The sequence below is a fragment of the Lacerta agilis genome, chromosome 14 (assembly GCF_009819535.1).
Source record: "Lacerta agilis isolate rLacAgi1 chromosome 14, rLacAgi1.pri, whole genome shotgun sequence".
Taxonomy (NCBI): Eukaryota; Metazoa; Chordata; class Lepidosauria; order Squamata; family Lacertidae; genus Lacerta; species Lacerta agilis.
Genome location: NC_046325.1, coordinates 19,881,852 through 19,905,511, shown reverse-complemented (window position 1 = coordinate 19,905,511; position 23,660 = coordinate 19,881,852). Strand labels below are relative to the sequence as shown.

The following is a 23,660-nucleotide window of genomic DNA, read 5'->3' as shown; positions in this document are numbered from 1 at the left end:
ATTTATCTCATTTACTAGTTTCTTGCTGTTCAAGTAGTATCATCCATAAAGGTGAAGGTTGATTTACATGAACACATGGATTAAATATAAATTTAGCAGGCTGGCTGGAAATGTTATTTAATAAGAACTGAAGACAGAACTTCCTAAGCAAAATTTTAAACAAACCATTTATTCTCTAGCTCCAGATAACTGTTTATTATTTATAATGTTCTTTTCTTGCTGTATGTCATTCCAAGTCCAATTGTCCCTTGCTAGCTAAGTGGAAGAGAAAATATCTGTTTAGACATGAAAACCAGCTTTCTCCAGCAATTCCACTGGGAAATTCCAGGATTGAACTAGTGATTATAATCAAAGCCTAGCAATTAATTCTGCTTCTGAAAATCCTTGAAGGCATTCAGCAGAGCTAATATCAAGGACGGGAAAAGAAGTCATAAATATACTGAATACCATTCTGAACTACGGAGAAGTGCTGAAAACAAGCATGGATCTTCCTGTATAGTCTAAGGTGCAGAACTATCAGGAGATTAAGCTCGCAGGCAAGCCAAGTGGCTTTAATCACAGAAACTCTAAATCACACTGTTATTGAATAAAACAGGGGAATTTGTGTGTAGAGAGAAGATTTGTACTTGTACTGAAGATGTCAGTATTGATCATTTTGCTGCTGCTATTTCTTTCTCACATGGTATGCAAGACACATATTGTTACATGCAGTGTCTATGAGCTACAGTCTCCACTTCACAAATATCATCAGTCTGGAGACCTCATTATCGGAGGCATTGCTTCTCAGGCTCGCTTCACCGTCAATCCAATACGTTTTGTTGCAAAACCTCCACCAGCATTGCTTGAAGAACTTGTGTAAGGACTTGCTTTCCCTTCCTTTGATTGTTTTTATTTCCATGTATTTTGTCACTGGAATGATCACTTACATAGATGGAGCTCAGAATAATGTCTCGTTGGTTTAGGCTACAGAAAACGATAACTCGATTATTAATGTTGTGGGGAGGCTCCTATGACAGTTCAAACTTATTTCTTAAAATCACAATATAGAACAGCAGAGGTGGACAACGTTTAGCAAATATACTGGGGGGGCATACTGAATAAAATTAAAAGCAACAATTGGCAGTTGACCCTACAGATAGTGTCATTACTACGTCCAGCTCAGCCAATTATCTATGTAGATTTGAAATTCCATCCTCTTGTTTTGTAGGTAACAAATATATTAAAATAGAATAAAGATAAGTGATCAAGCTTCTCCAGTAGTATATTTTACATTGTTCTCTAAAATCTGACTCCTGCCTTGGTTAGTTTCAATAAGAATGTAGCAGCCCTTCTCAGGATCTTAAAGAAGAAGAAATTCGTTTTTTTGAAAATCTGATCAATGATTTTTCAGCCGACCCACACGATTTTTTTTAATAGAACTTTGTGTCAGAGAACAATTGAACATACAATTAGGGAAATATTCAGTGTTGTCTAAAGCACACTGACAGAATAATATTTTATATTGTTTATTGGTTAATCTACAGTAGAGGGCATTAATTGGAACCTACAAAGATTGGGTTTTTCCTTAAAACGTATTGATCCTCTGGACTGAGTTGTATTTTTTTAAAGAAATTTTATTAATTTTAAAAATAAAGACAAAATACAAACAGCCTCAAGCACAGAAAGATAGAGAGAAAAATGAAGAACTAGGGTGGATAATAGGGAAGGGAGAATGAATATAATACCCTACATTAATTCATATATGCATATTTTTTAGTCAGAGTCTAAGGTATCAAGAAATCACTTTACCCTAACCTTCTGAAATGTATCCTCTCCACAAATTTAATTGGACCATTGGGGGTCTGAGTTCCATCACTGTTGTCAAATGTAAAGATTTTTTGAGATTTTTTGGTGGGGTTAAGTTTCCTGAATCGAAGCAATATTCAGATGTTCCCTTTTCAGTAAAGCTTCAATTCTTGCTCTTTTAAATGGTGACACTTTTTTTTTAACTCATTGGCATTTGAGACATGAGTCTTTTGACTTTTTTGCATATTTCATTGTTGAATTTGGGGGAGTGCATCACATTATATCACTTTGAAAAATTGCATCGCACTAACACCTTTGATTAACAAGGATACTGCAAAACTAAGAGGGTATAAGACTTCTAACAAAACAAAAACAAAAAGTTTGAAGTGCATAGACCCATTAAACCCTAGAGCAGGGAAACCTCCCTGATGCACCAGAAATGAAATGGGGAGCCAAGGCAGGAGTTTGTTCCCATCTGATACAGAATGCAACTCTCTTTCTAGTGTAGTGCCTAAGAATTACCAGCACATCCTGCCTTTGCATTTGCAGTGAAGGAGATCAATGAAAACTCTCAGATCTTACCCAATCTCACGTTGGGTTTCCACATCTATGACAGCTATGTCAATGCAAGGAGGACAAATCATGCCACAATGCTGCTTTTATCCACACAAGAGAAATTTGTCCCCAACTACAGATGTGACATCCAGAATAATCTAATTGCAGTCATTGGTGGGCTGGATGCCGAAACCTCCTATCATGTGGCAACTATCTTGGATATCTATAAAGTTCCACAGGTAGGACACTTGTGAGCATGTGAGCATGGAATATAGGAATTGAACTCACACTTCCTTGGAGTATACATTTTGTGGATTGGAGACAGAAATGACTGCATTGGAGAAGACATATTATTTCCCTTTCCTTCTCTGTGAATATTAAGAAAAAGAAGCAGACTTTATGTTTCACTTGTAAATCATTCGGGGGGGGGGGGATTTAACATTAGTATCAAAGTGGCTCACCAAATGGCATTTGCACTGCCACCTCTCTCCCCTCTCCTCCTGATAAGCAGCAGTGGTCCACCTGCTGAGAAACTCCACCCAACCCAGCCAGCAACTTCTCTTTATTTCCTATTATAAAAAGGTTCCTAAACAATTTTAAGAAATGATATTGAGAGAGAATGAAGCTGAGAAAGGATTGTTGCCTTCAGAGCTGACCTAAGATATTTTGCCACCTGAGGAGAACAAAAAAGTGACACTCCCACAACCTGGGAAGAAGGTGTGTGTAAAGATCTTCGTCAGGAAGTAGAGGGGAATATGTACATTGAGCACGAGGGTGAAGGAGGCCAGCAGCACCTCCTATTCATTACAATATATCTAGAGAAATTTTTATTATGGGGAGGAATACAAACACCACAAATAAATGCATACATACATACTAATCTTGCTATCTTCCCTCCTTACCCTAATCTCTTTTTAGCTCCTATATGGCTCTGCTCCAGTAATGAATGATAAAACTCCAGGCCTTTCCTTCTACCAGGTAGCTCCTCAGGAATCCCGTCAATCTGTGGGGATTCTCTATTTGCTTATGCATTTCAAGTGGACATGGATTGGGGTCATTGTAATGGACAGCGACAATGCAGAACAGTTTGTGCAAACTGTGCTTCCATTGTTTTCACAGCATGGTGTCTGCTTTGCCTTCCTGGAAAAAATGCCCAAATTTACTTTTGCCACTGAAGGTTATGACATGCTGGAACAGGGTACACAGATACATGAGAAAGTGATGAGCAGCAGAGCCAATGTAGTGCTGGCGTATGGAGAATCTTATTCCATGGCATTTTTCTTATGGCTTCCATATCTATCAGAACTTGAATACGAGAAAACTAAACCCAGAGGTAGAGTGTGGATAACAACAGCCCAGCTAGAGTTCAGTTCATTGGTATACCAAAAGACTTGGAATACAAAAATATTCCATGGTGCTTTGGCTTTTGCAATTCACTCAAATGATGAACCAAGATTTCACCAATTTGTTAAGAACAGAAAGCCCTCCAGCACAACAGAAGATGGTTTTATCAGGGACTTCTGGCAACAGGCTTTTGCCTGTGTATTCCCAAATCCAGATGATGGTGATGCAGAGGAGGATGTTTGCACTGAGGAAGAGCAGCTGGAGAGCCTTCCTGGATCTTTTTTTGAAAAAAGCATGACTGGCCACAGCTATAGCATCTACAATGCTGTCTATGCTGTAGCCCATGCTTTACATGCCATGTCCTTATCTGGAATCAAATACAGAGCAGTGTTAAATGCTAAAGGACAGAAGCTTCAGAAACAAAAGCTATGGAAGGTAATGCACTTAATTTCCTCATGAAAAAGAACAGCATTTCATGGGTGTTTCAAGAAGCTTCCACCTGTGGAGAAAACTTTACACCCTAATTCTTCATCTGCTCAAAGTTGCACCTTTATTCTTCCTCCCATTAGCAAAAGTGGAAGTCTATATTTCATATTTCAATTTGCCTTCTCTGCTTTGGAGTCATTATCCAGCTCCCCTTTGGTGAAGCTTTATTTCCCTATGAAGGTGTGGGTGAGTGTGTAACACACACACACACACACACAGAGAGAGAGAGAGAGAGAGAGAGAGAGAGAGAGAGAGAGAATGAATGAATCTGGGGGACTGGGTAGGGACATGTTACTCAAAATATTAGATAAGGGTATTGTTTTATTTCCTACCCTTTTTCCACTACAAAAAAGAGAAATACTAAGCCACCTTTTTTTGGGCAATTGATTACTTTGAACCTAGTTTCTAATAACTCTACATGATGATATAACATCATTCCCAAGAATGTTGATGCAGGGGATGAGGAGGAGATTACTGTTATAATAGACCTATTCCTGATTTTTAAAATAATAATAAAGATAAATAAATAAATAAATAAATAAATAAGGTAATCCATACTCAGACCACCTTATCTAATAGTGCATGTACACTCCCTTCTACTCAATCATTTGTGCATCCCAACCAATTTTGGAATAGTTTTGCGAGCCCGACTGCTGTTTTCCCAGGTAAGCTACGCCTTCTATTGTGTGGGCGGGATGGTCCCTCCCCTTACCTGGCCAATCCCCCTGGCAACACCTCCCCCAGTGGGATTGGATGCTGGCTGAGGTAGGCGGGGACCACAGGTATCCAGCCTGGGGAAGGCAACGCCAGCCCGAACAGGCAGGACCCCTCTAGGGTCCAAGGGGGCTGTGCGCAACCACGCAAATGTCACTCCCCATTTAATGTGGGGAATGGTCATTCTCCTCCACTCATCCCCTAAATGTTGTGGTGAAAATCTGCGCCAAATTCGTCTGTCAAGTTAATTGTAATAGCACGCAGCATTGAAATTTTGATGATGCATGTAGTATCCATGGTTTCTGTACATTTGCCGCAAAGTGTGAGCAATTCTTCCGTAAATCTTTTCTCACCCCCAATACTGTTTCTGCTGTTAGTTGGAGAGAAGAAATGTGTTGCAGCCTTGCCTAAACTATTGTCTTTCCCTTTCCAATTTAGTTCCATCGTTTTCTGAAAAATGTCTCATTTAACAGTACTGCTGGAGACAAGGTTATTTCAACCACAATGGGGAATTAATAGCTGAGTTTGATATTATCAACTTGATTGTCTCTTCAAACCAGTCCTTTCACAGAGTGAAAGTTGGGAGGATGGGTCCTCAGGGTCCTCCAGAACAAGCATTTTCCATCACCGAGGATGCCATAACATGGCACAACTGGTTTAACCAGGTAGGATTCAACTGTAGGCACTTTAGAAAGTCTTCCAGTTTTTAATGAGTATTTCCTTAGTATTGGTAAGAAAAATTATATTTCATATAACAGTAAAAGTCCCCTATAAAAATCTTTTGCTTTTCATAGGGCATGAATACATGAAGACATTAGGACTGACATCTTTTTTTGCCCTGGTTGCTGTGTTGCATTATTTACTGAGAAATATTTGAAATATTTAAATTAGAATTTGAATATATCACTGCTAATTGAATATAAACCCACAGTTGATTTTCTACATTCAGCCTACCTCCTTCCATTCAACTTAACTTGAAGATAAAGATAAAATCTAGTTTAATTAATGTTTAACCGCAGCTCAAATATACCTATTTTCTGCATCTGCTGGCAATATCTGCTCAGAAACCAAATCTATGGTACAAAGCTAAAATTTAAATGTGTTGCTCCACCCACTTTTGTCTCTAGTTCCACCCACCACTGGCATGAGACTTTTGATAGGCTGCCCAGAAGTAAATTACTTAGGGTCTACTTGAAATATAAAATCATTTGATACAACTGCAACTAAAGAAACATAAACACAAAACCACTAGTTGAGTGGTTACATGAAAACCATATCTTTAAAAAAAAAACCCATAAAAACATGCATGAGACTCGTTGGTATCAAGTCTCTGAACTAATGCATAATAAAGAAACTCAAAGTTTTGCTGAAATGCCTTATTCCTTAAAAATATTCAGAAACACCCCAGAAATTTAATGATGCCAAGCTTATTATTCACCAGATTATCACTGATCTCTTTTATTTGTGGATTAGACACGGCCTGTCTCTCTTTGTACTGGGAGCTGCCATCCTGGTTCTAGCCAGAAAATGAAGGAGGGTGAACCTTTTGCTGTTATGATTGCACCCCATGTCCAGAGGGGAAGATTTCAGAGCACGAAGGTATGAAAATTACACCTACTGTATAGATTTATAAAGCAGCATGGCTGTTGTTCAGTGGAAGATTGGTACAAAACAATGTAATGTGTAGAGGATTACTTTTCATCCATGTATGAAGTGTGATTGAAATGCTGATAGCGGAGAACCTTGGATGAAGCTGCTGAATGTAGAAGTTTCTGGTTGTATCCAAAGGAAGCCAAGTAGGGGACAAATGTAATGCAAGGATGTCAGAGTGGGAGGATTCAGAACTGAGGGAGAATGCCAAGACTCAGGAAGCCCCGCCCCCCAAAAATGCCAGAGATGAGGAACATCAATGTGGAGATAGGAAGCCTATTATAGTACTTTCTGTTTAGATGGAACTAGTAGCCAGCCTGGATCTGTGGGACCAGTTGAGATTCTGAGAATGCTCCACTGACAAATCATAGTTGATACCAAGACAGACTATAGTTAAATGGCTGGGCAGGGTTGAGACTTAACACTAGGTCATCAATTGATAAACCATTGTTATTATGAAACTACTTTTTAAAAAGAAGATCATGGCTTAGTTTTACGAGGGAACAAGTTCAGCTCCCACTTCTTTCGAAGAAATGAAACCACTTCCTCTCAGCTTATCGACTGGAGGCTGGGGTGTTAAAATAATAGCAGAGGGGGACAGTTGTGTCATTTAGTAGAGATTTCAACCATGTTCATGAGATAAAATGATTCTTTTCTTTTCTCCAGACATGCATGACTGCCATAAATGTGCAGAGAAAGATTATCCAAGCAAGAATCAAGATTTCTGCATACCGAAAACTGTAACCTTTTTGTCTCATGAAGAACCTTTGGGCATAAGTTTAATATCTTTTGCACTTTCCTTTGCTTTGATCACAGTTTTGGTGGCAGGAACGTTTATGAAGCACCACAACACCCCCATTGTCATTGCCAACAACAGGGGTCTCACCTACAGTCTCCTCATCTCCCTCCTGCTCTGCTTCCTTTCCGCTTTGTTGTTTTTGGAAAGCCACAGAAGGTGACCTGTCTCCTCCGACAAACTGCTTTTGGCATCATCTTCTCAGTGGCTGTATCTTTGTGCTGGCAAAAACCATCATAGTGGTTCTGGCTTTCATGGCCACCAAGCCAGGATCTAATGAGAAGTGGGTGGGGAAGAGACTAGCCAACTCCATTGTTCTTTTCTGCTCTTTTGTTCAGGCAGTCCTTTGTATTGTGTGGTGGGAAACCGCTCCGCCATTCCCACATATTGATATGAGTTCAATGACTTATGAAATTGTGTTAGAATGTAATGAGGGCTCAGCTCCAATGTTTTGCTGTGTCCTGAGCTACATGGCTTTCTGGCTGTTGTGTGAGCTTCACTGTGGCATTCTTTGCCAGGAAGTTGCCTGATAGTTTCAATGAAGCCAAATTCATCACTTTTAGCATGTTAGTGTTTTGTAGTGTTTGGTTGTCATTTGTTCCAACCTACCTGAGCACCAAGGGAAAATACATGGTAGCTGTGGATCTTCTCTATTTTAGCCTCTAGTGCTGGGTTGCTGGGTTTCATCTTTTTCCCTAAATATTATATAATTGTGCTAAAGCCTGAATTAAACAACAGGGAACAGTTGATAAAAAAAGATAAATAATTTGGGCATACAGTATATGTCCTCTGCTATAATTTTCATTCCATCTGATTGCAAACTTGAAATTTCAAGTGGCTTTCAGATTCAGAGCAAAACAGAGTCATCCTAAAATAAGGGACTGGTTTCTGCATACTCAGGGGACCAAATAGAGAATTTGTAAATTAAAAGAAAAAGCTATTAGTTTAAAAGACAAAAATGATTTGTAGCTTCTAGGGCTAAGGGCGTGTCATGTAAGGCATAGAGGACAAACAAGTCAGTAAAACAGACAACAACTTTATTGTCATTCGTAGGTAAGTCTAGAACAGGGGTCTGCAACCTTTAAGACACAAAGAGCCACTTGGACCCGTTTCCAAAGGGAAAAAAAAAACCTGGGAGCCGCAAAACCATTGCGACATTTAAAACAAATATAACGCTGCATATATTGTTTCTTACCTTAATGCAATAATAATAAATAACGTATAGGGCCAATGCAAAGTATAATTAGTAAAACAACAAGAATAAGTTCTTACTTTTTGCATTGACTCAGGGGCGTACCCAGGATCAAAACTGGGGGGGGGGGCAAGCCATGGTCCTTCAGGTTGTGACATTTCAGCACGGAAGGCAAATGAAACCAAAATTTTAGGGAAATTATATAAATTATAGCAGTGCTTTATTACAGTAGTTATTACAATTATTTGCTTGGTTTTTTAAAATTTTTATTCTAGTTACATGTCTTATACCAGGGGTGGCCAACTCCCAAGAAACTGTGATCTACTTTCAGCAGTGATCTACCCCCGTTTTTTGGGTTCAGCTCAAAGTTGTTTTGGGGTGGGTGGTGGGATAGAGGGTTTCCCCCTCTAAGATAGGTTGGCAAGCGAACTAAGAAAGAAAGAAAAAGGGGGGTGGGAATGGAAAAGTGGGGTGGAAAAATATAAATTGGGGGTGTGGTGGGTGGGAAGAGGGCTTCCCCCTCTAAGATAGGTTGGCAAGCGAATTAATAAAGAAGAAAAGGGGGGGTGGAATGGAAAAGTGGGGTGGAAAAATATAAATTGGGGGTGTGGTGGGTGGGAGAGAGGGGCTTCCCCTCTAAGATAGGTTGGCAAGCGAATAATAAAGAAAGAAAAAGGGGGGTGGGAATGGAAAAGTGGGGTGGAAAAATATAATTGGGGTTGTGTGGTGGGGGGAGAGAGGCTTCCCCCTCTAAGATAGGTTGGCAATGCGAATTAATAAAAGAAAGCAAAGGGGGGTGGAATGGAAAGTGGGGTGGAAAATATAAATTGGGGGTGTGGTGGGTGGGAGAGAGGGCTTCCCCCTCTAAGATAGGTTGGCAAGCGAATAATAAGAAAGAAAAAGGGGGGTGGGAATGGAAAAGTGGGGTGGAAAAATATAAATTGGGGGTGTGGTGGGGGGAGAGAGGGCTTTCCCCCTACTAAGATAGTTGGGCAAGCGAATTAATAAAGACAGAAAAAAGGGGGTGGGAATGGAAAAGTGGGTGGAAAAATATAAATTGGGGGTGTGCGTGGGGGTGGGAGAGCAGGGCTTCCCCTATAAGATAGGTTGGCAAGCGAATTAATAAAGAAAGAAAAGGGGGGTGGGAATGGAAAAGTGGGTGGAAAAATTAAAATTGGGGGTGGGATGGGGTGGGGAGAATATCTATTAAAAATATGTAGTAGTTTAAAAAATAAGAGCAAGGCAAAAGCCAAAAGCAAAAACAGGTTTTTTTGGGGGGAATCGCGCCAGGCTCTGCAGCGCGCCGGCCTCGAGGCTCCGGGCCCCCGAGCCGCCCTTGGGGCCGTCGTTGAGCATGTACACCGCCCGCAGCGAGCGCTGGCGAAGCACCGGTTGGCGGAGGTTTCAGAAGCAGCACAGACGTTTTCGCCGCCGCCGCCCGGCCTTCCTGTTGCACGGCGGCGCAGGAAGGCTCCGAGTCCCGGCCGGGCCCCTGGCGCCCCCCGGGTCCCGCTGCCAAAGAGGCGCCCGGACGGCGAGGCGGAGCAGCAAAGCCAGGCGGAGGCGGCAGCAGCGCCATCCGGCGACCGACGCCGGGAAGGTCCCCCGCCCACCCCCCTCTCGGGGGCGGGGAAGGCGCAACGGAGCCAAGCCCCACAAGGACACCCCAGCGCCTGCCGGGCCTGACACTCCAAGGAGGGAAGCGGGCAGGCGCGGCGGGTCAGGAGGACGGCGCGGCGGGCGCAGCCCAGGCGGGCCAGGAGTGCAGCGCAGTGCCCCCACCACTCCGCGCCACCTCCGCGCCCCAGGCAGCCGCCCCGGAGCCGAAGGAGGAGCGCCTGTTGCGCGCTCACAGTGGCGGGTGCGGCGGGGACGGCCCCGCTCCACTCCGCCAACTGCGCTGCCGCCGTCGCACCAGGCCCCGCCCCCCGTGCCTCCCCCCGGCGCCCCTGCCCTCTCTCTCTCCCCCCTGCAAACCGCCCCTCCATCGTGGGCAGGGCTGGCGCGTCTTCCCTCCGGCCGAGGAGTTCTCAGGCGCAGTGCCCCCACCACTCCGCGCCACCTCCGCGCCCCAGGCAGCCGCCCCAGAGCCGAAGGAGGAGCGCCTGTTGCGCGCTCACAGTGGCGGGCTGCGGCGGGGACGGCCCCGCTCCGCTCCGCCAACTGCGCTGCCGCCGTCGCACCAGGCCCCGCCCCGGAGCCGCGGCAGGGCCGCGAAAGAGCCGCATGCGGCTCCAGAGCCGCGGGTTGCCGACCCCCAGTCTAGAACATCAGCAGAAATTAAGTCCAGTGCTGCCTAGTGACTTCTCTGCATGATGACATTATCAATGCAGAATGTTAAGTATAAGAAAATTAAGTACTTAAAGTTAAGGGCCTTGCTGGATCAGGGGAAAGGTCCATTTAGTGCACCATTTTGTTTTCACAGTGGCCAACCCAAGGTAAATATCCCCTTATGTACAAATATCCATTTAATAGAGGTTTTAAAAGCATGTAAGGAAATGGGCAGAAGCAAAATGGGTCACATTGAGGAATTCTGATTGTGGCCGGAAGTACTATATACCCTGAGTACAAAAATTAAAGAAGCACAGCTATCTAAACTTATATTGATAACTAGTGGGACTGAAAGAACCATTTCCCTGTAGGGTGCATGGATTGTATATGGCAACTTTTCATTCTACAGATTGTCAACGACATTTTGTTGAGCCTTATTATCAAACACGCTAATTTCATCTGTAGTTATTTCTGTGGTGCTTTTTTTTTTGCTGTGGGTCTCATATTGGCTAAGGCTCCAGTTACAGGTGGGTAGCCGTGTTGGTCTGCCATAGTCAAAACAAAATCGAAAATTCTTTCTAGTAGCACCTTAGAGACACAACTGAGTTTGTTCCTGGTATGAGCTTTCATGTGCATGCACACTTATCGTGTGCATGCACACTTATCTGAAGAATCTGAAGAATTCTTCTATCTGAAGAAGTGTGCATGCACACGAAAGCTCATACCAGGAACAAACTCAGTTGGTCTCTAAGGTGCTACTAGAAAGAATTTTCGATTTTGTATTGGCTAAGGCATTGAGCATGTATCCAGCATCAGGTAGCCTGCTTGTTACTTGATAGGAACCTGATGGGATCGAACTTGTGTTGGGGAGTCACAACCCCGCACAGGCCACTATTAGGAGAGGTGTACTGGCCCATCGGTCCCCCAGTGGACTCCCAGACAGATTCACTGCTCCTGGACCCTCTGATGGGGTAGCCCTGTGACTAAGGCTCCAGCCCAACGCCTTATCTGCCAAAGGTGGTTGCTGTGAGGTAGGTGAAAACCTCTACATGTATATGGATTGTGATTTGATCAGCCTAGGGCAACTTTTCATTCTACAAATTATCATTATCACAAATGGCGAGATGACCAGCTTTATTATCAAACATGTTAATTTTGTCTATAGTTGTAGAATACAGTTATGCCTGGTGTGCCTCCCCCCTGCCCCTCCATGGGCCTCTATATCTGTGGGAAATAACATTTCATTCCAGATGTTGCAACATGTTTCTTCACCAATTTCCACAAGAAATACCCAGATTTGAACAGGTGATTACCTTCTTCTATAATTATCAAAACCAGTTAATTATACTAGATTGTCCAACCTCTGGTGGAATTTCAGTAGCCACAAGCAAAAGTAATAGGAGAGGCTGTGAAGGATGTTATAAAGAAACCCAGCACTGTTTAGAGCAAGAGAGGAGGACTGGGGGAATCTGTGTGTAGATTGAAAATCTGCCCTTTTACTTATGAAGGTTGTTTTAGTGGCCTTGCTGCTGGTGCTATTTCCTCACATGGCATTGATAGCTCACATTGTTAAATGCAGGGTTTGGTATCTACACCGTCCACTTCACACGTATCATCAGTCAGGAAATTTCATCATTGGACACATTGCTTTTTATGGTGGTTTCATTTCCAGTTCAGCAAAATTCACGGAAGAACCCCCACCAGCATTGCTTGAAGAGTTTGTGTAAGAACTTGATTTATTTCATTTATTTTGTTGTTAACAAATTGTACATACATAAATAATAAAACATGTTAGTCTTAACAAAAGTGGATCACTAAACGTGTTATTTTATAGTACATAATAATGATATGATTACAGTAAACCAGTAAAACAAGTTCCTCAATAAATCAGCTTGGAAAACACAAAAATTATAGGAGTAGGCTAATGAGTAGTGCCATATTGCAATATATATTATAGATATATCTCATCCATATGTACCTTTGTTCCAGCAAAGAGATTTACTGTTCTAGTTGCATCTTTTGTATCCTGTATAAGGCATATGCTTTATTCAACTTTCTGGATGTTTCATTGACTTTTTAGTATCTATTTTGAGGAAGTCCTGGTTAGTAAAGCTTTAAATCGTATTTATGGGTCTGGACAATTTTTATTTGAAAAAGGATTCAGTTTTTGTATCCAATATTAATATCTGCAATAGATCAGTGAGACCTTTCTTTATCCTGCTCACTAAGAGTCACTTTAAATGGGAGCTGCTGGGGTAGAATCCGGAAATATCTGGAAACAAAGGATGTACCCCATACCGGTCAAGTGTCCCTATTTTCTGAGACATTCACTGAATTACAGAAGCAATCCCGAATTCTGATTTCATCAGGGAATATCCTGTTTTCCCTCGACCGACGATGGGAGAAAGATGAGCCAGTGCTTGCAGCTGGTGCTTGCACTTAGCAGGGGAACCTTCAATGAATGGAACATTTGTGTGCAGGAGAGGCAGTTCCCTGCTTGCCCCTCTCGGCCACTGTCCAAGTCATTGCTGCTCTCATGGTGCTGTGATGCACAGGAGGAGGAAAAGAATGAGGAGGGAAGAGAGCAAGCAGCTTCCAGGTAGGGGCAGTGACAGGAGAGGCAGCCAGCTGATTCGCATATCTTTTGGTGCCATTCTCCTGTGTGAGCCAGCCAATGAGCCAGTTGACATGCATCCCAATTTTCTGCTGGAATATGTTGGAGAGTATGTGTGCCCAGTTTAGCCTTCCCCAAAATTCACAACTGATTTTTTTTTTAGGGTAGTGCTTATTGGCAATTTGGGGAAATGAACTACATCTCAATCAGCCAAATAATTTTCATGAATCCATGTTCATATTGTTAAATTTATAATTCTGGCAGCCTTTCTCTGTAAAAGTCATGTAACCTGAATTTTGACTTTTTGGAAACATCATTCTCATATCAGAGGAGATTTATGATTTCCATTATTCAGATATGCCCTATTTTACTTATGTCACCTGATATACAAAGCAATAATCCTTCAGTTTACAAATGCCGCCGCCGCCACCATCACTTTCTTGTGTTCCTAACGCATGGTATTAAAAAGATTATTTCTTTTTTATTTTCATTTTGTTTTCCAGCTTATTTTCAGTGAAATCATCTTCACAAAATGTTTGGTGTGTTTCATGGTTGGTGCTTCTTGTTTCTATTATCTTTGCATAGGCCACCTTAAACTAAAGACTGCCTTCAAATATTTTATTGATAATGAGATACAGGTGCAGAAAGTAAAGTAAATGCCATAGTGTTCTTTGGGTTTACTTAAAGGTAATTCTGCACAGAATCTCAGTCTTACAATTCTATACCAGTGCATAAGGAATGGAGCGCCAATCGATTCAAAGAGATTGCTTTGGAATTACCTTTTGGGTTGTGCAACAGGTGTAGAACACTCTTCTGAAAAAGTACACTATTCTTATTCTAGAGTGGTACCCAAGAGTTACCAGCACATCCTGGCCTTGACATTTGCAGTAAAGGAGATCAATGAAAACCCTCAGCTATTACCAAATATCACCTTGGGCTTCAACATCTATGACAGCTATGTTGATGCAAGGAAAACATATCATGCCACAATGCTACTTTTATTCACATTGGAGAAATTTTTACCCAACTAATATGTAGCATCCAAAATAATCTGACAGCTGTCATCGGTGGTCTAGATGCACAAATCTCCCTTCATGTGGCAACTATCTTGGATATTTATAAGATTCCACAGGTAGGACATCTGTGCCTGTATTCTGTGTGGAATATAAGAAATCCATACTATTTTCATACTTTCTTTCTTGCAGAATGTATTTTATAGTTTAGAGACAGAAATGCGTACTTTGGGAGTAATCAGATCAACCACTATCTTTCTTTGCTTCTTTTGCAAAGCACACTGAGACTAAGAAAATGTATTCATTTGCAAATGAGAAAAACCACATGACATTCATAAAGTATAACTGCAATTCAGTACTACATCTACATGGGTAGTCAAAGATCTGGAAACAGAAAGCATGTCTTTCATTATTGCAGGCCATGTTCAAATGGACATCTTATTCATTCTTTCGAATGTGCCAAGTTGTTGATTCTTTGTCTATATTGCTCACATCAAATAATAATGAACATGGTATCATGTGAGCCACTTGTTCATGCCAACCATGGACTGACCATTTTTAAGACTGGGAAGCAGACCCACTTCATAAAGTGGAGGTTAATTTTCACTGAAATAACACCAAAATAGTTCAAAACATAATTAAGGGCTCATCTGCACTTACCTTTGCTCCACATTTCTATGCACAGGTCTGGGCTTTCTAGGTCTGTGTCTGAGAGCTTGTTTCCCCGTGAAAACCTGCTCTTTACTGATGAATCAAAGAAAATGGGAATCCATGGAAAAAGCACTTTGCTGTTGGCTCTGATTCAGCTGTAAAGATCGAGTTTTTCTTGAGAAAATATGTGGGGGGGAATGCTTGGACACAGACTTGGAAAGTGTGGACCTCTGCCTAGAAAGTGTGGGGCAAAAGTTAAATATGGATAAGTTCTACCTGTTTGAGGAGAGAACCAGCAGAGATGTCAATCTGTCAGGGACTGTGCAGAGGAGGAATGGTAGAGACCACCTCCCCATCCTGACCCTTCCAGGAGGAGGAAGAGGAAGACATATTTGCAACAGGGGTTTGAGGGAGGTTGCAGCTCAGGGGCAGATGAAGAAGAAGAAGAAGAAGAGTTTGGATTTGATATCCCGCTTTTCACTACCCTAAGGAGTCTCAAAGCGGCTAACATGAGGGGAAAGCTGTGAAATCATGGGAGAGTCAGAACAACACCCAGCTGGCACATTGTCATTAGAAAGCATTCCAACCCCCCATCTCCCACAACCCGGTGAGCCTTAAAGTAGGAGAGCAAAGAGCTCGAAGACAGAGGCACATAGCAGCACCTACAGAGAGAGACGATGACGAGAATGAGGAAGTGGGGAAGGCGTCGGGGGGAGATTCACTCGGGACAGCGCCATTATCCAAGAGACTGGGTTTGATAGCCTATCTCTGTAAATATTTAAATAAAAAAGGACTGTAACAAATTTTCCTGACACAATCAGGCAAATTTTCCTGACACAATCAGGCAATTAACAACAGTGTGTTTGGTTCTTTTTTAAACATGGCAATTATCAGGCAGGGGCTGGTGTACACTGGGATCTTTATATGAAGGAAAATAGAATGGCAAGAGATTTTCCCATGGATTCCTAAATTATGCATGAAGTTACAGTTGAGTCATGCCTGTAAAAATCTGGGTGTTCTTTACCACACTTGCAACATCTATAATCAATATATTTTCTTCAGAGAGGCATTGATTATATCCCTTTGAACATCTTGATGGTTAAGGTAGACTGGAAAAAGTGTGGTGTCATGTTGGCATCCATCTGCTTCAAGAGACAATGGAGTGCACCACCAGGAGTGAAGTCAAATCCTGTGTTAGCAACACCAACGTGACCTCCCTAGGGCGCATGTCCTTGCAGTGCTTATGGTGGTCCTGGCCTGCCCAGATGACAAAACCTCCCTCTCAGTCTCACTGATGTCGTGCCAAGGAAAGCAGAGCAATATATTTTGCACCAGCTTAGCTGCAGGAGTTCCTAGAAGGAGGTGTACAAGGTGCCATCCTATCACCTTAGGGACTCCACTTCAGATTTGTGTTTACTCAGGGTTTACTCCTGAGCCTGTTTTTACATTTAAGACCAACAATAATAAATTATTTTAATATATTAGTAGCAGGAGATTACTTGGGAAGCAGGCAGGTGCTGTGGATGACTAAGAGTCAAGGTGTGCTAAAGTAGGATAAAGAATTGTAGAGAAACTGAATGAATTCTTTGCATCTGTCTTCAACAGTGGAAGATATAGGGCAGATCCTCATCAATAATCAAATCATTGATGAGGGAGGCCTTACTCAGAACCAGCATGGCATTCAGCAACAGCAGCCTTAGACTCAAGGGCTGGCTGTTAGGACACCACAATCCCTACGCTGGAGGAGGGGCTGGCACTAACTGCTTGTGCCCAACCTGTCCCACACCCCACCCACAAATCCCACTGCTTAGAACCACTTACGGTTATAATTATCTTTCCTACCCATTTCTCTTTAGGTCATATATGGCCCCACTCCAGTGATGAATGATAAAACCCCACAAATTCCTTTCTATCAGATGGCACCCCAGGAAGGCCACCAGTTTGCAGGAATTCTCTCTTTACTTCTGTATTTCAAGTGGACATGGATTGGGATCACTGTGATGGATAATGATAATGGAGAAAGTTTTGTACAAAATGTGCTCCCACTCTTCTCCCAGAGTGGCATCTGTTTTGCCTTTGTGGAAAGAGTCCCCAAATATAGTTTTGTCACTGATGGTCTTGCCATGATGGAACAGGGGGCAAACATAAATGATAAAGTGATGAGCAGCAAAGCCAAGTAGTGGTAATCTATGGAGAAGCTTATTCCTTTGTATTTTTTAGATGGCTTCCATATCTATCAAAATTAGAGCAAATGTCAAATAATGTAAAAAGTAAAGTATGGATAACAACAGCTCAAATGAGTTTCGTTTCATTGGTCTATCAGAGGGATTGGGATGCAGGAATATTCCATGGTACCATATCCTTCAGAATTCATTCCAATGATATCAGGATTTTATCAATACATCAAGGACAGAAACCCTTCTAATGCAGATGGAGATGGTTTTATCTGGGATTTCTGGCAACAGGCCTTTTTCTGTGTATTCCCAAATCAAGTTCTGGGTGATGTGGAAGGAAATATCTGCACTGGAATGGAGAAGGTAGAGAACCTTCATGGATCTCTCTTTGAAATGACAGTGCAAGGTCAAAGCTACAGCATCTACAATGCTGTCTTTGCCTTGGCCCATGCTTTACATGCCATGTCCTTAGCAAGACTCAAACATTCACGAATGGTGAATAGAGGAAGGCAAAGCTTTGGAAGCAACAGTTTTGGCAGGTAAAGGAGTAAACCACCTCAAGTGGGTGTTACATTCTTTCCAACTCTTCCTCTGCGAACATTTTCCTCTTCCTTCTTTTCCAGGCCACTAGAAGTAGAGATTAGCCCAATTCAGTCAGGCTTTCTGGTGTCCTCTTTGAGGTCTGTGAAATCAATGTATGAATCATTTACAGAGGGATAGTCATATCATTCTGTTGCAGCATGTAATGATAATATTGCTGATTTATGTAGTAACATTTCATGAAATATTTTGGATGAGTACATCAAAGGATGAGTACATATCCCCTCCATTTTATTATTTGAAATTGTCTACAGCATTATTCTACTGGTAGCATTAGAATGGGGATGGCAAATCTTTCTTCTGTTTGAAGACTTCATTTCCCTCATGGCTAAATATCCTAGAATTTAATTCCAGCAGTAGCTAGGGCAAAAATGACGCTGGGCGTAGTTGGAGCTAGTAGTGGACTGGACCACCTCACAAATGCCCACACAAACACATGCACATATACACATGCACCGACCATACACATATGCACACAGACATTGTTCACACATTTTTCTATACCAATTGATTCTCTTTTTCTGTCTCACTCAGAAACACACACCACACTAATATATCTCATTCATTGTCTCCCAAAAGAAACTTATTTGTGTATGCTACTACAGTGGCAAGAATGTTACTCGCCCCAAAATGGAAAGAAGCAGAAGCCCCAGCAAAGGAAGAATTGATAAAAAAAAATTATGGAATACACAGAAATGGTGAAACTTACCGGAAGAATAAGAAACTAAGATAACAAACTCTTTTATAAAAGAATGGAAATGGCTTATTGAATATTTACAAACAAATTGTATACAGATTAGATCATTCACAGGATTATTGTAATAACCTGCAGTTTTACAAGAGTATATATATATAAAGTAGATGAATAAAGCAAAGTAAGTTAATTTGGATATGCAGAGGTATTAAAAATAAATTTAAGGAATGAAGAAAGTGGGGAAGGAAGTCAAGTTTTGAAATGTTAAAATGATTGTAAAACTAGTGAAAGGTATAAAACCAGTGAAATGTATAATTGAAAAGTATAAATAAAATTTGAAAAACTGGGGGGGGGGCGAATAGTTTTTAAATGCTTATGCATAATTTCTATATTTTTGCCTTTTCTATCCATTTTAGCTTCACCACTTTCTGAGAGGTTGTCATTTAACAACACTGCAGGAGACACAGTTTCCTTTAACCAGAATGGAGAGATAATCTGGCTTGGATGTTATCAACTGGATTATTTTCCCCAACCAATCCTTTCACAAAGTGAGAATTGGGAGAATAGATCCCCAGGCTCCCCCAGGCCAAGTGTTCACCATTGATGAAGATGCCATAACATGGCATGGCTGGTTTAACCAGGTAGATTCCAGGTGACATTTATCTAGAAAGTCATCCAGTTTTGAATGAGCACTGAACATCTGTCCTGATGCCTAGATTTAAGTTCATTTAATAAACATAAAGACCTGTGGAAATACAGTACTGGTATTTGCCTTATGAAACGAAGTGGACCCCAAAATTTTCATCCTAATGGCTGACCCAGAAAGGGTGTGAGAATAAGTGTGGATAGTGGAGGAGACAGAAGACCGGAGGGAAAAGCCAATAGCAAACAGAAACAGGTAGAAGAGACAACTAAAGCTTTAAGGGGAACAGTAGAAGAGGTGGTGAAGATGAACAATGGAAGAGGGAGGGAGGGAGGGAGGAGAGAAATGGAATCAAGCTGCTGGGGTAGATGGGGCACACTGGGTCTAGGCCTCTCTATTAGTGCTTCATGTCACTGATTCATTTTTTTTAAATTGTTATTTTCTCTCAAAATACATATTTAATTAAATCCACGTTTTAATCTGCATACTGAGAATTGTTTTGTAATTCTAGAGGTTCCTTTGAAAGGTATATTTGGCATCACTACTGGCCTCACTCTCACTCACTTCATGGCCTAGATTTCCAAGCTGTTTCCTCCTTGGTTTAGAGTCTTCCACTGAGGCTGCTAGTTTTTAGTGCCAGAAAGAAATTTACTCTTAGCACAATTAGCCTTTGGTTGAGACGTTTCTGCCTTTCTAGGTGGATAAAATGTTGGATTCCAAGCTTATGAATTGTAAGATTCTCATTCTGTTCTTTTTTTACTGATTAGACTCGCCTCTTTCTGTCTGTACTGAGAGTTGCCACCCCGGTTTTAGGAAGAAAGTGAAGGAGGGGGAGCAATCTTGCTGCTTTGACTGCATCCCATGTCCAGAGGGGAAGATTTCAAATCAAAAGGGTAAGAGATATACAAAGGAGATTGGATTCAGATGCAATAGTTACAGCTGTATAAAAGAAATGAGGCTTGTATTAAGCCATGTCTAGGTTGCTAGAGAAGGTAAACAACCCACAGCATAAAACACACCACACACACACAGAGAGAGAGAGAGAGAGAGAGAGAGAGAGAGAGGAGAGAGCACTCAGTTGCTAGAGCATGAGATATTTAATCTCAGAGTCATGGGCTCTAGCCTCATGTTAGGCAAAATATTCCTGCATCGTAGGGGTTTGGACTAGATGGCCATCTTGGTTCCTTCCATGTGTACAATTCTATGATTCTATGATTTGTGCTGGCTACTACAGGACCATGGTCAGTGCCGGATTTACACATAAGCTAAACAAGCTATAGCTTAGGGCCCCACTCTTGTGGGATCCCCCCAAAAAAATTAAAGGAAGAAAACACTGGATGTACATTTCCAAAATATAAGATAAGAAACAAATAAAATAAAACCTACATACAGCAACTGTGTTTTGTGTTGTGTAGTCTCCTATAATGTAAGTAATAGGCCCCACCTGCTAGCCTGCTCCCTAAAATATCACTGGTTTGGACATATAAAGGGTCCCATTACCTTCAGTAGATTAGGGCCTCATCAAACCTAAATCTGGCCCTGACCATGGTCTTGGTACTAACATCTGATGCCATATGTAGCTCAGGCCAAGGTTACTTGTAAGACCCCTTATTCCTTATATACCTAACAGGGCACTGGGGTCTGTGGGAAATGCTTGTACCACACTAACTCAAAGTAGGGCTTTTATGGTGGCTGTCCCTCTTACATGGAATAGCATTATGGTGAAGATTTGACAGGTACTCACTATCTGCACTTTCTGTAAACAATTGATTTTTTGATTTTTTTTTTTGTTCTGTCAGGTTTTCCCCACTGGGTGAATGGGTTTCTATAGGTTTCTGAATGCCATGGGTGTCTGTTCTATATTGAATTGTTTCAGGGTTTTTTTAAGCTTGTTTGTTTTTGTGATGTTTTAAACTGTTTTACTTGAGACACGTATGTACAGTGGAAGGCGATGAATAAATGAATAATGATAACAACAATAATAATTTCTAACTTTTCCACTTACTTTCAACAGGATATTAGTATTGATAACTATAACAATAGGGAGCTAAAGGTGCACAGATGATCTGTGATCCACAGGAACAAACATGTCAAACTATGCATACCTCATGACTGCTTTTCTTTACTATTTAAATTTGGATGAAATCTGATCACTGGCCTTTGGGTATTCTGGATACATTTATCCAATAAGAATGACAAAGGACTTGTGGTTCTTTTGTAATTGAAGGGGAACTGGTTAACTCTTCTGCTACCTGCAGCATGCACCCAGACTATACATGCAACAACTGTGAGGGTGAATAGCCTATAACCTTACTAGCCACCCCAGTTCCTGCAAAAACCTGGGATGTGAGTCATATTTAACATGGCTTCCTGTCAGCAGGTTTACCACATTGTTTTAGAAAAAAATGCCACTTTATGTCTACATTCGTTCTAAAGAAGTTAAACCAACCTGTGCCGCAATCTATAGTGCCAAGCACTAATATGGATTCTCTGAATTGAAAGGAGACATTCTATTTGAGAGAGAGGAACAATTTCAGCATGTTGTTGATATTTGTGGCATGTAACTGGGATCAAGACCTCATATTTCTTTTTCCAGATACAGATGAATGTAATAAATGCTTAGATGAAGAGTATCCAAGCAAGAACCGGGATGCATGCATTCCCAAGCGTAGAAGCTTCTTGTCTTATGGAGAACCTTTGGGCATCAGTTTAGTCTGCTTTTCGCTTTCATTTACTCTGATCGCAACTCTGGTGCTGGGTACATTTATGAAGCACCATGACACTCCCATAGTCATTGCAAACAACAGGAGCCTCACCTACACTCTCCTCATCTCCCTCCTGCTCTGCTTCCTTTGTGTATTGCTATTTATAGGCCAACCTCAGAAGGTAACATGTCTCCTCCGACAAACCGCTTTTGGCATCATCTTCTCAGTGGCTGTTTCTTGTGTATTGGCAAAAACCATCACTGTGGTTCTGGCTTTCATGGCCACCAAACCTGGATCCAGGATGAGCAGATGGGTGGGGAAGGAACTGGCCAACACCATTGTCCTTTCCTGTTCCTTTGTCCAGGCAGGGATCTGTACTGTATGGCTAGCAACCTCTCCCCCATTTCCAGATTTTGACAGTCATTCAATGGCAGAAGAAATTATAATAGAATGTAATGAGGGGTCTGTGACTATGTTTTACTGTGTTGTGAGCTATATGGGTTTTCTGGCAATTATCTGTTTCACCGTTGCTTTCCTTGCCAGGAAATTACCTGACAGCTTCAATGAAGCCAAGTTTATCACTTTCAGCATGTTGGTCTTTTGCAGCGTTTGGCTGTCCTTTATTCCATCCTACCTCAGCACCAAGGGAAAATACATGGTTGCTGTAGAGATCTTCTCTATCTTAGCCTCCAGTGCTGGGTTGATGGGTTGTATCTTTTCCCCTAAATGTTATATTCTTGTGTTGAGGCCTGAACTGAACAACAGGGAACAACTAATAAGAAGAAAAGGCTGAAGAATTTAATAAGTGTCCTTTGCCATAATTTGTACCCAATACAGGAGATTTGTTTGTGTACCACAGAATATTGGTAAAGGCCAACTCAACAACTGCCTGAGCACCAAGGGAAAATACATGCTAGCTGTGGAGATCCTCTCTATCTTAGCCCCCAGCCTTGGGTTTCTGGGTTGCATTTTTCTCCCAAAATGTTATATAGTTTTGCTTGAGGCCTGAGTTGAACAACACGGAAGAGCTAATAATTATAAGGAAGAAAAACTAAAGAAATAATAAACATTTCCTTTGCTTTAATCTGTGTTTTTCTCTGTATGTACCTATAGAGTAGAATATTTTCACACATGTGTTCAGCAGCTCCCTTATATAAATGTTTCTAGTCTCCAAAAATCCCTAGCTGAAAATTCATTTGGAAAAATGCTTTGGGATTTGTTTTTAGGAGTACAATAATAATAGTACATTGTTGTTGTTGTTTAGTCGTGTCCGACTCTTCGCGACCCTATGGACCAGAGCATGCCAGGCTCTCCTGTCTTCCACTGCTTCCCGCAGTTTGGTCAGACTCATGCTAGTCGCTTCGAGAACACTGTCCAACCATCTCGTCCTCTGTCGTCCCCTTCTCCTTGTGCCCTCCATCTTTCCCAACACCAGTTTCTTTTCCAGGGAGTCTTCTCTTCTCATGAGGTGGCCAAAGTACACACACATTACTCTCTTGTAGTGTCTTATTTTGAAGACTCTGAGCAATTCTTGACAAAATTTACTTATAAGCAAATCTGTATCTTGTCTTAATTCTCAATTATAAAACTTTCCTCAAAGCTTTCAGCATAATGGAATCTGTAAGACTGCACAATGAATGAACTTCATCCTTTTCAAACCATCTGTGAAATATTAGTTAAATATTTTCCTTTCCAATTCATTGAGCCAGATTTCACTGTCAGTTCTTCCCTACTACAGAACAACAGAATGAAAGATAAAGCCTGTTGGATCAA

At 41.6% G+C, this 23,660-nt stretch overlaps 1 protein-coding gene across 1 annotated transcript; it reads left to right on the top strand.

Annotated features, from left to right (window-relative positions):
* Positions 1-679: 679 nt before the first annotated feature.
* Positions 680-23,250, top strand: LOC117057566 (extracellular calcium-sensing receptor-like; the record flags this gene model as incomplete). Its single annotated transcript, XM_033168412.1, has 9 exons — positions 680-855; positions 2,402-2,579; positions 3,259-3,921; positions 5,358-5,549; positions 16,928-17,093; positions 18,956-19,087; positions 19,950-20,075; positions 21,779-22,648; positions 23,213-23,250. Coding segments are annotated over exons 1-9 (2,541 nt in total), but the record flags the coding sequence as incomplete, so codon positions are not given.
* Positions 23,251-23,660: the final 410 nt, after the last annotated feature.